A 15,417-nucleotide genomic window follows, 5' to 3' on the forward strand; every position below is an offset into this window, starting at 1 on the left:
TTAAACAAATTCACAAGAAAAAAAAAAAAAAACCATCAAAAAGTGGGCAAAGAACATGAACAGACACTTCTCAAAAGAGGACGTTTATGTGGCCAACAAACATATGAAAAAAAAGGTCAACATCACTGATTATTAAAGAAATGCAAATCGAAACCACAATGAAATGCTATTGCATGCCATTCAGAATGGTGATTATTAAAAAATCAAGACACAACAGATGCCGGTTAGGCTGTGGAGAAATAGGAACACTTTTTGACACTGTTAGTGGGAATGTAAGTTAGTTCAACCATTGTGGAGGACAGTGTGGTGATTCTTCGAAGACCTGGAACCAGAAATACAATTTGACCCAGAAATTCCATTAGTGGATATATACCCAAAGGAATATAAACCATTCTATTATAACATGTACATGTATGTTTGTTGCAAGACTATTCACAATAACAAAGACATGGAATCAACCCAAATGCCTATCAGCGATACACTGGATAAAGAAATTATGGTACATATATACCATGGAATACTATGCAATCATAAAAAGAAATGAGGTCATGTCCCTTGCAAGGACATGGATGGAGATGGAAGCCTTTAGCCTCAGCAAACTAACACAGGAAGAGACAACCAAACACCACATGTTCTCATTTTTAAGTAGGAGCTGAACAATGAGAACATATGGTCACAGGGAGGGGAACACCACACATTGGGGCCTACCAGGGGGCAGGAGGAGGGAGAGCATCAGGATAAATAGCTAATGCATGTGGGACTTAATACCTAGTGATGGGTTGATAGGTGCAGCAAACCACCATGATACATGTTTCCCTGTGTAACAAAGCTGCACATCCTGCACAGGTATCCTGGAACTTAAAATAAAATAAATAGAAATAAAGATTTATATGTTATTCACATTTTTCTTTACAAAGGTGAGAAAATTATACTATGTAACTATCCTATAAGAGGAACCAATTAAGTAAATTGTGATATATATCACAGTTGATTTTTATTCAGGTATTAAAATTGTAATTTTTAATGATATAGAAAATACTTATATAGCATTAAGTGAAAACAGTATACAAAGTTGTATGTTTAGTACAATCTTAATTTTTCACAAAAATGTATAGAAAAAGTTTGCAAGGAAATATGTCAAATGTGAACATTATTATTACTTTTTTAAAGATCTTTTTTTTTTCTACTTTAAGTTCTGGGGTACGTGTGCAGAATGTACAGTTTTGTTACATAGGTATACATGTGCCATGGTGGTTTGCTCCACCCATCAACACATCACCTACATTAGGTATTTCTCCTAATGGTATCCCTCCCCTAGCCCTCCACCCCCTGACAGGCGCCGGTGTGTAATGTTCCCCTCCCTATGTCCATGTGTTCTCATTGTTCAACTCCCACTTATGAGTGAGAACATGCAGTGTTTGGTTTTCTGTTCCTGTGTTAGTTGCTGAGAATGATGGTTTCCAGGTTCATCCATGTCCCTGCAAAGGACATGAACTCATTCTTTTTTATGGCTGCATAGTATTCCATGATGTATGTGTGCCACATTTTCTTTATCCAGCCTAAGATTGATGGGCATTTTGGTTCCAAGTCTTTGCCATTGTGAATACTGCTGCAATAAACATATGTATGCATGTGCCTTTATAGTAGAATGACTTATAATACTTTGGGTATATACCCAGTAATGATTGCTGGGTCAAATGGTATTTCTAGTTCTAGATCCTTGAGGAATTGCCACACTGTCTTCCACAATGGTTGAACTAATTTACACTCCTACCAACAGTGTAAAAGAACTTCTATTCTTCCACATCGTCTCCAGCATCTGTTGTTTCCTGACTTGTTAATGATCGCCACTCTAACTGGCGTGAGATGGTATCTCATGGTTTTGATTTGCATTTCTCTAATGACCAGTGATGATGAGCATTTTTTCATATGTCTTTTGGCTGCATAAATGTCTTCTTTTGAGAAGTGTTTGTTGTATCCTTTGCCCACTTTTTGATGGGGTTGTTTTTTTTTTCTTGTGAATTTGTTTAAGTTCTTTCTAGATTCTAGATAAGCCCTTTGTCAGATGGATAGGTTGCAAAAATGGTCTCCCATTCTGTAGGTTACCTGTTCAAATGTGAACATCATTAATTTATGAAAACTTATGGGTGGTTTTTATCCATTTCTTTATACTTTTCAAATTTGTACTTCCTAAAATCTCTAAAATGATTGTGTTATACTTTTAGATCAGAGAAAAATAAATTTTTTAAAAAGTTATATTCCTCTTCAGCCCTCAATCTTCAGTATACAGTTCACAGTAAAGTAGTAGTATCATTTTGAGACACCCTAAGTGGTGGAAGCCAAAAATCCACCTTCATGAGGATGAATCATGGCTGATGGCTCTGTAAGTTATACTGTGATCACTGTATATGTTCCTCTTCATAATCAAATGAGGCTTCTTGTTTCAATATTTAACCTCCTACTAGAATCTTCCCATGATATGCTCACAATTGGAGGTTTTTGGTTTTTGGGTTATTTTGGTTTTGCCTAAACTTGAGCCAAGATCCCATTCCATTTTCTAGCTATGAGTAATATTACCAAACTGCATAATGGAATTATTAACCATTTGTGTGATTTATAAGTGGTAATTAGCATGTTTTATGGGACATAAAGACTTTGAAAGTTTGACCTACTATATCTTTTTGGGTTGTGTTGTGCTCTGTGATTAATTTTTGTATTGATTTTTATTAAAGGAGAGTGTTTTCCATTTTAGAAATGCTTGAGACATATTTTCATTGATGACTGGTAGTTATGGATAAAACAATTGGGATTGAATAGATTAATTAGTAGAAAGATTGGGGTACCAAACTGAACTCAAATAAATCATAAACTCAAACTCATTAAAATATATGTTCAAAAAAGTATATGTTCCCCTCTAAAGTCAACAAAAAATAGACATGTTTTAGTAAGTCTGATAAGTAACTCTCTAAATCTCTTTACTGTCTTTCTACAGGAAAAAGCAATTTCGGTATCTGCTAGAATCCAAAGGAAAAAAACCTGGTATTATCAACGAAGAAAATAATGACAGCAAAAGACTTGTAGGAGAAAACACAAATCGTGCTACATTAAATTATACTACGAGAGACTTTTACAATGAAAAGCTAGAGGTAAAACTACTGTTAATCTTTGCGATTTAATGCCAGGATATATCCCACATGCTTGGAATTTGGGGGTTGTACATTTTACCCTTAGTTAAGATAACTTTTTTGTTTTGGAATATTTGTCAACCTTACGTTACAAAGCCGAGGACAGAAGGTACCCAGGCAATTAGGGAGAAATAGAGCCCTGAAATGAAGAAGAACCAAAGGTTTCAATATTGTTATTTCAGCAGAAGAAAAAAATGTTCAAAAGAAATCTGTACTGTAAATCTGTAGCAAAAATCTAGACCAAAGCAGAACCAAGGGTCCCAATCTGTGTAAGAAGTAGGTTATAGGCTTGCTGTAGGTACTTAGCCACGTCATGCCAGACCATCAGAGAACACAGCAGGACCTCCGTTTTTGTTCTCCTTACTGGGGCCATTGATGTTTTAATTCATATCTTTCATTCTACACCATTTTCTTATAGTTACTTAATCATACAATTTCAACCTGTTCTATTCCTAATATAGCACTTAGCCAGGAAAATGGGAACTAAACCGTTATGTTTTATGTGGTCAGAGGTTCAGAGTGTTTTGTTTATGAGTCTTAAAAGATAAAATATAGCTGTATTGCGAAGAGGAAAGAGGCAGTTCTGGCAAATAGCACAGTGCAAATAAGGCATAGAAGTATAAAACATGTAAGGAGAGGGCCAGGAACTATAAGCAGGTCATCGTTGTGGAAGTTCAGAGATTGAGATAGACAGTGTTAAAAGATGAGACCAGAAAGATAGTAAGAGAACAATGCGAAAGAGATTGAACGTAATCCTTTGGCCAATAGGGGTTTCCCAGTGTTGCCAAAAGAAGAAAATGAAAGCCAAGGTGGCAGGATTATGTCTCCTTCTCTTCCTGAATACAGCTGGTTCTATGAGTGAAAAAATTAATATGTATATAGTTGTGTTTGGTATCTATGGGGGATTGGTTTCAGGACCTCCTGCAGATACCAAAATGCACAGATGCTCAAGTCCCTGATAAAAAATGACATAGTACATAGTATTTGCATGTAGCCAAGGCACATCCTCCCATATACTTTAAATCATTTCTAGATTACTTATAATACTACAATGCAAATGCCATGTAAATAGTTGTTATACCGTATTGTTTAGGGAATAATGACAAGAAAAGTCTGTACAGATGTGATTTAAAAAAAAATTTTCAATCTGCAGTTGTTTGAATCCACAGATGCAGAACCCATGGATATGGAGGGCCAACTATATTTAGTAAATCTAAACATGCCAATTTACATTAAAGAAATTTAGTAAAACATCAAAGAGCTGCATTTAAACCAAGAACAGTTTCACAGTAAAATCTACCAACTCTTTAAGAAACAGAGAATTCTAATGATTTTAAAATTGTTTGAGAGTATTGAAAAAGAAGGAAAACTCTTCCATGTTTTCAATACAGACAGCATAACATTGATTCCAAAAATGCTAGCATTGCATAGGAAAAGAAAAGCCAAACCATACATTTTAAAATATTGGTGCAAAACTCTTTAAAATATTGTCAGCCAGAATACAGCAGAACATTAAATGAATAACAAACATTATACCCAAGAGTAGTTTATCCTAGAAAGGCAGGAAAAATTCAGTATTAGTGAATTAATAGATCTAATGTGAAAAATCATGATTATTTCTATAGACATTGAAAAGAAATTTCACACAATTCAATACCTATTCTTAATTTTGTAACTCAATCAATAGGATAAATGGAAATTGGATAGTAAGTGTTATGCTTGATGGGGAAACTCTGGAAACACTAGCATAAGTAGTAGGCAGAATTCTAACTAAGGTGGCCTCTGTGATCCCCACACCCCGGTATCCATACCTTGTATAGTCCCCTCCTATGGGTGTAGGTAAAACCCGTGTCTTGCCTTTAACCAGTGGAATATGGCAAGGGTAAAGGGGTTTTGCAGACATGATTAATATCGCTAATCAGTTGACTTTGAGTTAATGAAGAGGGAGATCATCCTGAGTGAGTCTGACTTAATCTGGCAAGTCCTTTAAAAGAGGATTCAAGCGACCGGGCGCGGTGGCTCACGCCTGTAATCCCAGCACTTTGGGAGGCCGAGGCGGGCGGATCACGAGGTCAGGAGATGGAGACCATCCTGGCTAACACGGTGAAACCCCGTCTCTACTAAAAATACAAAAAAATTAGCCAGACGTGGTGGCAGGCACCTGTAGTCCCAGCTACTTGGGAGGCTGAGGCAGGAGAACGGCGTGAATCTGGGAGGCGAAGCTTGCAGCCAGCCGAGATCGCACCACTGCGCTCCAGCCTGGGCAACAGAGTGAGACTCCTTCTCAAAAAAAAAAAAAAAAAAAAGAGGATTCAGGCTTTCCCTGAAAGATTTTTCTGTTGGCCTTGAAGAAATAAGCCCCCATGTTTTGAGAGGCCCACATGGCAGGGAACTGCAAGAAGCTTTTAGGACCTGAGAACAGCCCCAGACCAGCCCCCAACAAGAAAACAGGGATTTCATTCCCACAGCTGCAAGGAACTGAATTCTGCCAACAACCACTTAGGCTTAGAAGAAGACTCTGAGCTTCAGAAATAAACACAACCTAGCCAACACCTTCATTTCAGCTTTATGAAGCCCTGAGCAGAATACCCAGCTAAGCCGTGCCTGGGTTCCTGAAAGGAAACTGAGCTGATAGATGCACGTTCTTTTAAGCTGCCAAGTTTGAGGTAATTTGTTAGACAGGACTAGAATACCAATGCATCACTGAAGTAAGTAGCAAGCAAGGATGCCTAATATCACTATTATATTTTTCTAAATACAGATAATACAATGAAACAAGAGAAGGAAATCAATGGTTACTTGAAAAGAAGGCAGTAAACTTATATTTGCAGATAATATTATTGAATACCTGGAAATCCCAAGAATATTAATTTAGAAATCATAAAAAGCTATAAGAAAATTCAGTAATGTAGCAGAAGTCAACAGCTTCCATATTACAAGTAATAAGCAGAAAGAAGATATAAGGAAAAACCGAACTCACAGTAGCAACACAGAAAGATAATGTATCTTACAATAACCTAATAATAAATATACAGGATCTATAAAAAGAAAACTTTTCAAACATTAGTGAAGCATACAAAAGATTTATACAAATGGAAAAACATACCGTGTTTTGGATAAGAATCTCAAGCAAAATATGTCAATTTTCCTTAAGTTAACTTAAAAATTTCATTTACTCTCAATGAAAATGCCAAAAACTTTTTTGTTGAGGCTTTTTGACAAGTTGATACTACAGTACATGTGGAAAAATAAACATAATTAGCTACAAAAACTCCGAAAAAGAAGAACAATGAGAAGAAGGCTAGCACTATTAGATATTAAGGCATATTATAAATACCTACCAATTAAAACAGGGTGGTTGTAAAGAAATAGTCTAATGGGATAAATGATACTGACGAAATGGGATATTCAATCAGAAAAGCATATTGAACCCCTTCTTTGCACCATGCAACAAAAAATTAACTCCAGACCAAATAAAAACCCAAGTATTAAAAGCAAAAGTTTCAAGTTTTTATTTTAATAAGAAGAGAAAATCTTCATGATCTTGATTGGGTTGGCTATGATTTTTTAACACCATAGATGCACAAACCATAAAGGAAAATGTTTTGGTAAATTGGACAGTCATCCAAGGTGATTGTGGTTTTTTTCTCTACATTGCCCAGTCTGTCCCTGAACTCCTGGGCACAATAAATCCTCCTACCTCATCCTTCCAAGTAGCTGAAACTACAGGCATGCAGATTTTTAAAAACAGATAGCTTCAGTGCAGTCATGTAAGCCTTGTTTCCCATTTATAAAATGGAGATATGGATTAAATCCTAATACAAGTACCATTATAGTTAAAATTGCTCTGTAACAAACCCCACTGTTGACCTTTTTCCCAAACCATCTTGATAACAACAAAATTCTAGTTTAATGAAATAATATAAACCATATTGTATAGAGTTTATCTCATCAGGATTGAACCTGTAAAATACTTGCTTTATGAATCCCACAGGGATATTGTGAGACAAAAAGAGATGAGTATATGAAAGCATTTGGGAATGGAAAAAGCATTACCCAAGGAGCAACAACTCCTTGACGGGTCAAGGCAAGAGAGGAAGTAAAGACAGGGAATGTTGACTCCTGCTTTGAGAAATTTTAAACAGGAAAGAAGGAATCTGAAGCCCCAAAATATTTGGAAAGAAACACTAATCTAACAATCAGGAGATGTGGATTTGAGCCCCTGATTCTACTTCTGAGTACTTGAAAGACCTTGCTCAAGTCCCTTAATCACTCTCTCGACTCACAGCCTAGCATTCCTTCACTTATACCACGCTCCTTACATCTTGAAAAATATTTAAATCACTGCAGCACAAAGTGCTCAGTTTCTCTTCCATACATCCTGAGTTGTTGAGAAAATTAATTGAGGTAAGTTCTTCCAAATCAGGTTAAGCAGACCTTTTCATTATGCATGTCATAAATCTGTTGCTTGGTAGTTGTCCATCTATTCTCCTGACTCATCTAAAAAAGATTTAAGATGGACATAGAATCATAGTGCCAAAAGGGACTTTAAAGAATGTAATCCTATTCTTAGATGAGGAAAACTGGAAACTCAGATGAGTTACTGAGGGTCATGTTGAATTATTGACTGAGCCACCTCTGGAATGGAGTCCTGATTCTGACCTTGGACACGTTCACAATATATCATGGTGCTTTCTCAAGTTTTCTTGACCATCCCATTGCAAAGGGCTCTCTCTTTTCTGAGCACTGTTCGTAATTTGCTGTCTGAACATTTTACTCAGCATGTATCTACTCTTTTATGTTTTTAGTTAACTTTTTATATGTGCAGGCCATCTCCCAACTAGACTGTAAGTTCTTCAAGGGCTAGATTAGAGAGTTTTCTCTACGGAAGTATTAATAGAAGATGCTTAATCCTGAGCAGATCTCTCAATCTCTATAGACCTTGTTTCCCATTTATAAAATGGAGATATGGATTAAATCCCAATACAAGTACCATTGTAGTTAAAATTGCTCTATAACAAACCCCACTGTTGACCTTCTTTTTCCCAAACCATCTTCATAACAACAAAATTGTAGTTTAATGAAATAATATAAACAATATTGTATAGAGTTTATCTCATCAGGATTGAACTTGTAAAATACTTGCTTTATGAATCCCACAGGGATATTGTGAGACAAAAAGAGATGAGTATATGAAAGCATTTGGGAATGGAAAAAGCATTACCCAAGGAGCAACAACTCCTTGACAGGTCAGGGCAAGAGAGGTGTCTCTAACATGCTTTCAATGGGATCATCCTGGACAGGCTGAGTGAGTTGTCCTGGCAGACACCTGATGAGTTACAGGGTATATTGTAAGGAGATGCAGAATAATTGGCTTGGAGGAGAAGAGAAATGATTAAGTAAAAATGCTTTCAAACACAGTTACTAAATTAAGGACTATTATAGAAGATACAATTCTGTATCAACATGTTCCTAGAGAAACAATGGAAGTAACTATAGCAGAAAATTTTAAAGCACTGTAAATTATACTGTGCCAGTTATGAAGAATTATTTTCATTTGTATAATATGTAAATGATTTAACAAAATATATCATTTACTTGTTTTAATTTTTGTTATCCTAAATTATTATAAAAAATCTTCCAATCTTAACTAGAATTTTGTCTTTTTAAATTCAAAATTCTATTTTAAGCAATTTAGAAATCTGTAAAAGAAGCATTCACTAAATGTGCTCTATGCCTTCTACTTGTAAATGCATTGCTTGTAAAATATTGCTCTAAAATGAGCAAACTAAAATGTTGCTGATCTCTAGTGATTCACACTTGTCCTTCTTTGTAAGAGTTCCTCTGTAGTCCAGATTTACTGAGTGCTAAAAGGGAGCAGCTACATTCTGTTCTCATCAACAAGCTAACTTAGTATATATAGGTAGCTAAGGTTCAGATTGTAGTATTTCAGAGTGAGAGAAGTTCATCAGAGAAGAGGCCAGCTGGAACCATTTGTTGCTTATCACACATCAAAATCTGTACATACTTCTGTGATTGGTCAATCTATGACTTATTGTTTTAGTACATGACTATATCAAATCAGCATGTTGACCCATGAATGATGATTACTTAGAGGTGCCTTATATGTCATAAGAAAATTCTTAAAATATGCCTCTGTTAAGGAAAGTTAGTGCAATTTGGACTTATTATTAACTTACATTAATCAGGAATTTAAAACATATTTTGTTTTAAAAATCATAAGCATTTGGGCCAGGTGCGGTGGCTCATGCCTATAATCCCAGCTCTTTAGGAGGCTGAGGTGGGTGGATTTCTTGAGTTCAAGAGTTTGAGACCAGCCTAGGCAACATGGCAAAGCCACGTCTCTACAAAAAAATACAAAAATTAGCTGGGTGTGGTGGTGCACGCCTGTGGTCACAACTGCTCAAGAAGGTGAGGTGGTAGGGTCGCTTGAGCCTGGGAGGCAGAGGTTGCAGTGAGCAGAGATCATGCCACTACACTTTAGCCTGGGCATCAGAGTGAGACCCTGTCTCCAAAAAATAAATTAAGTTACATTAAATTAAATTAAATTTAAAAATCATAAGCATTGGGAAAAAGAAGAAACATATTAAAAAGGAGGAAAACATACTAATGTTCTCAGAACTCAGAAACAATCTTTCTTTCTTCCTTCCCTCCTTCCTTCCTTCCTTTCCTTCCTTCCTTCCTTTCTCTCTCTCTCTCTCTCTCTCTCTCTCTCTCTCTCTCTCTCTCTTTCTTTTTGAGACGGAGTCTCACTCGCCCAGGCTGGAGTGCAGTGGCGCGATCTTGGCTCACTGCAAGCTCTGCCTCTTGGGTTCACTCTATTTCCTGCCTCAGCCTCCTGAGTAGCTAGGACTACAGTCACCTACCACCACACCTGGCTAATTTTTTCTGTTTTTTTTTAGTAGAGATGGGGTTTCACCGTGTTAACCAGGATGGTCTCAATCTCCAGACCTCGTGATCCACCCGCCTCAGCCTCCCAAAGTGCTGGGATTACAGGCGTGAGCCAAGAACTCAGAAACAATCTTAATGAGACTTCAATATATTTCCTTCAATAGTTTTTATGCATTCTTTTCTAACTTTTTAATAAAAACTTCAAACATACAGCAAAGTTGAAAGAATTTTACAATAAACATCCATACATCCAAAACCTACACTCAACTATTAGCATCGTACTATACAGTGTACTTACTTTATCACATATCTATGTATCTATCCCTCCATCACTCTACCTTGGGATTTTTTAAATTCATTTCACAGTGATTGCAGACATTAGTGTGCTTCTGCCTAAATAATTGAGCGTGCATTTCATTAATTGGAATTCAGTATTCTATAGAGTATTTTTCTTTGTAAATTTTACCATTTAGAGGTAAAACTTACATAGTGAAATGTAAATCTTAGGTGTACAATTGCTGAGTTTTGACAAATCATACATTCCTATAACCCAAACCCTATCAGAACATTTTTATTTTTTTCACATATCATTATGATGTAAGCATTTTTTCTTATTATGAATCTTTCTTATTTTTATTTTATTTTACTTTTAAATATTTTATCTTTTAGATACGGGGTACATTGCAGATTTGTTACATGAGAGTATTGTGTGACACTGGGTTTTGGAGTATGAATCCTGTCACCCTAGTAATGAGCAGAGTACCAGATACGTAGTTATTTAACCCACACCCCTACTAGCGTCTATATTGTTCCCATATTTATGTTGTTCCTGTCTTCCATGTGTGCTCAGTGCTTAGCTCCCACTTATAAGTGAGAACATGCAACTTAGTTTTCTGTTTCTGCATTAATTTGCTTAAGGTTATGGCCTCCAGTTCCATCTATATTGCTGCAAAGGACAGGATTTCACTCTTTGTTATGGCTATGTAGTTAGTATTCCATTGTGTATATATACTATATTCTGTTTATCCAGTCTACCATTGATGGGCACCTGGGTTGATTCCATGTCTTTGCTATTGTGAATAGTGCAGCAGAGAACATACGAGTGCATGTGTCTTTTTGGTAGAATGATTTATTTTCTTTATAGTATATACCCAGTAATGGGATTGTTGGGCCAAATGGTAGCTCTGTTTTAAGTTATTTAAGAATCGCCAGACTGCTTTCCACAGTGGCTAGACTAATTTAATTATATTCCCACCAGCAGTGTATGAGAGTTCCTTTTTCTCCACAGCCTTGCTAGCATCTGTTGTCTTTTCACTTTTTAGTAATAGCCATTCTGACTGGTGTGAGGTGGTATCTCACTGTGGTTTTGATTTGCATTTCTCTGATGATTAGTGATGCTGAGCACTTTTTCGTATCCTTGTTGGCCACTTGTATGTCTTCCTTTGAGAAGTATCTGTTCATGTCCTTTGCCCATTTTTTAAATGGGGTTATTTGGTTTTTGCTTGGTTATTTAAATTCCCTATAGATTCTGGATATTAAGCCTTTGTCAGATACATAGTTTGCAAATATCTTCTCCCATTCTGTAGGTTGTCCGTTTGCTCTCTTGATAGTTTCTTTTGCTGTGCAAAAGCTCTTTAGTTTAATTAAGTCCCATTTGTCCATTTTTGTTTTTGTTGCAATTACTTTTGGGGACTTAGCCAAAAATTCTTTGCCAAGGCCAATATCGAGAAGAGTTTTCCAGAATTTTTATAGTTTGAAGTCTTACATTTAAATTTTTAATCCCTTTTAATTTTTGTATATGGTGAAAGATAGGAAAGGTCCAGCTTCAGTCTTCTGCATATAGCTAGCCAGTTATCTCAGCACCATTTATGGAATAGGGAGTCCTTTCCCCATTGCTCGTTTTTGTCAGCCTTGTTGAAGATCGGATGGTTTTTGGTGTGCAGCTTTATTTCTGAGTTTTCTATGCTGTTCCATTGGTCTATGTGTCTGTTTTTTACCAGTACCAAGCTGTTTTGGTTACTGTGGCTTAATAGTATAGTTTGAAGTCAGGTAGCATAATGCCTCTGGCTTTGATTTTTTTTTTTTTTTTTGCTTAGGATTGCTTTGGCTATTTGGGCTCTTTTTTGGTTCCATATGAATTTTAGAATTTTTCTCTAATTCTGTGAAGAATGACATTGGGAATTTGATATGAATAGCATTGAACTGTAAATTGCTTTGGGCAATATGGCCATTTTTATGATATTGATTCTTCTAATCCATCAGCAGGGAATGTTTTTCCATTTATTTGTATCATCTCTGATTTCTTTCAGCAGTGTTTTGTAGTTCTCCTTGTAGAGATCTTTCACCTTCTTAGTTAGCTGTATTCCTAGGTATTTCATTGTCTTTGTGGCTATTGTAAGTGGGATTGTGTTCTTGATTTCACTCTCAGCCTGGATGTTGTTGGTGTATAGAAACGCTACTGAATTTTGTTCATTGATTTTATATCCTGAAGCTTTACTAAAATTGTTTCAATTCAAGAGCCTTTTGGCAGAGTCTTTAGGATTTTCTAGGTATAGAAATTATATTGTCAGCAAAGAGAGATAGTTTGACTTCTTTTCCTATTTAGATGCTTTTTAATTTCTTTCTCTTGCCTGACCATTCTGGCTAGGACTTCCTAGAAATCTTCGTAGGTATAATTTTAATGACAATATCTGCAATTTTTAGAATTTTGTTGGTTTGTTTTGTTTTGTTTTTTGAGACAGAGTCTTGCTCTGTCACCCAGGTGGAGTGTGCAGTGGCATGACCTCAGCTCACTGCAACCTCCGTCTCCTAGGTTCAAGCAGTTCTCCTGCCTCAGCCTCCCGTGTAGCTGGGACTACAGGCGTGTGCCGCAACCCTAGCTAATTTTTATGTTTTTAGTAGAGATGGGGTTTCACCATGCTGGCCAGGCTAGTCTCGAACTCCTGACCTCAAGTGATCCACCCGCCTTGGCCTCCCAAAGTGCTAGGATTACAGGTGTGAGCCACTGCCCCGGGCCAAATTTTTTTTCTTTTTTTTTTTAGAAACAGGGTCTCACTCTGTTACTCAAGCTGGAGTGCAATGGCATGATCATAGCTGAAACTATAGCCTTGAACTCCTGGGCTCAAATGATTCTCCCACCTCAGCCTCCCAAGTACCTGGAACTGTAGGCATGTGCTATTACACCTGGCTAAATTTTTTATTCTTGTTTTTCTGTAAAGATGGAGTCTCACTATGTTGCCCAGGCTGGTCTTGAGTTCTTGGCCTTAAGCGATCCTCCTGCCTTGGCTTCCCAAAGTGCTGGGATTACAGATGTGAGCTACCATGCCTGGCCTATGATATTTTAAATTTAACTCATTTAATTTATCTTGAAATTATTTTGGTGTTTTGACTTGACTTGGAGATTTAAATGGATCCTTTTCCAAGTAGTTAAATCTATTGTCTCGTTGATATTTATTACTTTCCTTCTTCATTGATGTGCATTACTTCCCTTATAATTCTGATTATCTGATGTGTTACATTGATTCTTCCAATATATATTATACTTTCCATGATCATGCCTTGATGCTGTCCAGAAGTATCAATAGCCAAAATAAATGTTAAACTCTTGCATTAAACAAAATCACTTTGTTTTAGCCTCTGTGATGAAATTGGGGCACAATGCTCAAATATCCTCTGGCCCCAAAATTCCTCTGTTGTGTTTAGAACCAGGTTTTTCATTTGCACACTGCCAGACCCAGAAGTTGAGTGGGAGACCTGTTTCTTTAGAAGGCAATGTACTGGATCCCAGGTTTATATATGTTTACTCTTCCTCCTTGTACACTTTCCCCCAACTTTCTCCAAATGGTCAAGGCTGCATAAGTCAGTGTAGTGTACCATTTTATGCTTTTCCGTAATAGAGGGTAAATTCAGAGTATAGGTACTTAAAGTATTACATAGATATTAACTAATATCATACCAATTGAAATTATCACTATCTGTATCCTGATACATTTACCACAGGAATCTGTGAGTCTGCATTCAGCTGACTTGTATGAGCTAAATGACCTGAACTGAGATAGGAGAAATAGTAGTTATGGTTCAACAATTCCAGTAAAGAAACACATTTTCTAGCAGAGCTGTCCAACAGAGGTAGGAGTAGACTGAGAAGGACTGAGGCCCTTGTTGTTATCTTTACTCAAGCAGAACTCTCTGTCAGCAGTGACTAGGAAAGAATTCCTGCTCTGAGGAGTAGGTGGGGGAGGGATGGGGGTCAGAATAAATTATTTCCATTTTTTGTGGTTCAGCTAATTGTTGCTTTGACTTTTGGATTAGTTATGATTTAATGCAAAACTTTCTTTTTTTTAAACAGGAAATAAAGGAAAAGAAGAAATTCTGTAAAACGTATATAGAAGACCTTGTGAAGGAAGCCACAGAAATCAACATGAAAAATGAGGCTTTGCAGAAGCTTTGGCCACAGATGTTCATTGAGCTTGTTAGGGATGCAGTTATAGAAATTCGCAATAAAAATTCCTATATGAAGCTCTGCCTACAGCAGATAACAGACCAAAAATAAAGATGGCCTTTAGGTACAGTTGATTTTGGCAGTTTTATTTTTTGAAAGTTGAAAATTTGCAGGTTATACATGTTAAAACAACACCACTATCCTATAAACTAGAAAGACTAGTATTAAAGCATTATTGCCCACTGTTCTCATAGCTAAAAGTTAAGAAGGAAAGGAGAAAGGAAGGATTAATTTCCTGTATGTGATGACCAAACAACCTCTGGGAGTTAAGCAGTTTTCAGAGCTGGCGTGGCACTGCATCCTTGGTTCTTGCTTTGATTGGTGCCCTGCTACAGCCCAAAGCACGTAGTATTTGCTGATGATTCAGCATGAGCTGCATCTACCTACTTTTAGCTGATAATTTTCAGTTATTTCCCTTTTTATTTTATGTCATGATTTCAAAACCAAAAATATGTTCTTTTTATGAGTGAAGAATAAACTTACTAATAAATTAGTAAAAATAAAGTATGTTTGCCTCAATTCAGTCAGAATTGTCATATTTATTGTATGTTCCTCTTTAGTTAGGTACGGTCCCTGCTGTTCACCTATATGGAGGATGCCCCATTCTTCTAGGGATGCATTCTCAGGGAACCACAGGAGGTCCTGGGAATCACTATGGACAGAAAATATGAAAATGAGTCAAAACTGGGATAGGAAGAAAATGTTTTGTCTTAGGAGATCCTGAGTGATTGTAAAATGCTGTTACAAATCAGTAAGTCTGCTTCTCTGCAAGGTGTTTCCTTCCATTATTAGCTCTCAGGGGCTCTTAATAGACATGCA

The 15,417-nt window shown here is 36.6% G+C and overlaps 1 protein-coding gene across 13 annotated transcripts in view; it reads left to right on the forward strand.

Moving 5' to 3' along the window:
• Nucleotides 1–15,117, forward strand: part of LRRC49 (leucine rich repeat containing 49) — a 170,041-nt gene extending 154,924 nt beyond the window's left edge. For all 13 annotated transcript variants that reach the window (XM_005559947.5, XM_005559950.5, XM_065548128.2 and 10 more), the window contains 2 exons: nt 2,993–3,146; nt 14,446–15,117. In XM_005559947.5, the coding sequence (XP_005560004.1) occupies nt 2,993–3,146; nt 14,446–14,649 (358 nt within the window). In that variant the 3' untranslated portion in view covers nt 14,650–15,117. The remainder of the gene's footprint in view (nt 1–2,992; nt 3,147–14,445) is intronic.
• The last annotated feature ends 300 nt before the right edge of the window (nt 15,118–15,417 follow it).

Source organism: Macaca fascicularis, chromosome 7 (genome assembly GCF_037993035.2).
Source record: "Macaca fascicularis isolate 582-1 chromosome 7, T2T-MFA8v1.1".
Taxonomy (NCBI): Eukaryota; Metazoa; Chordata; class Mammalia; order Primates; family Cercopithecidae; genus Macaca; species Macaca fascicularis.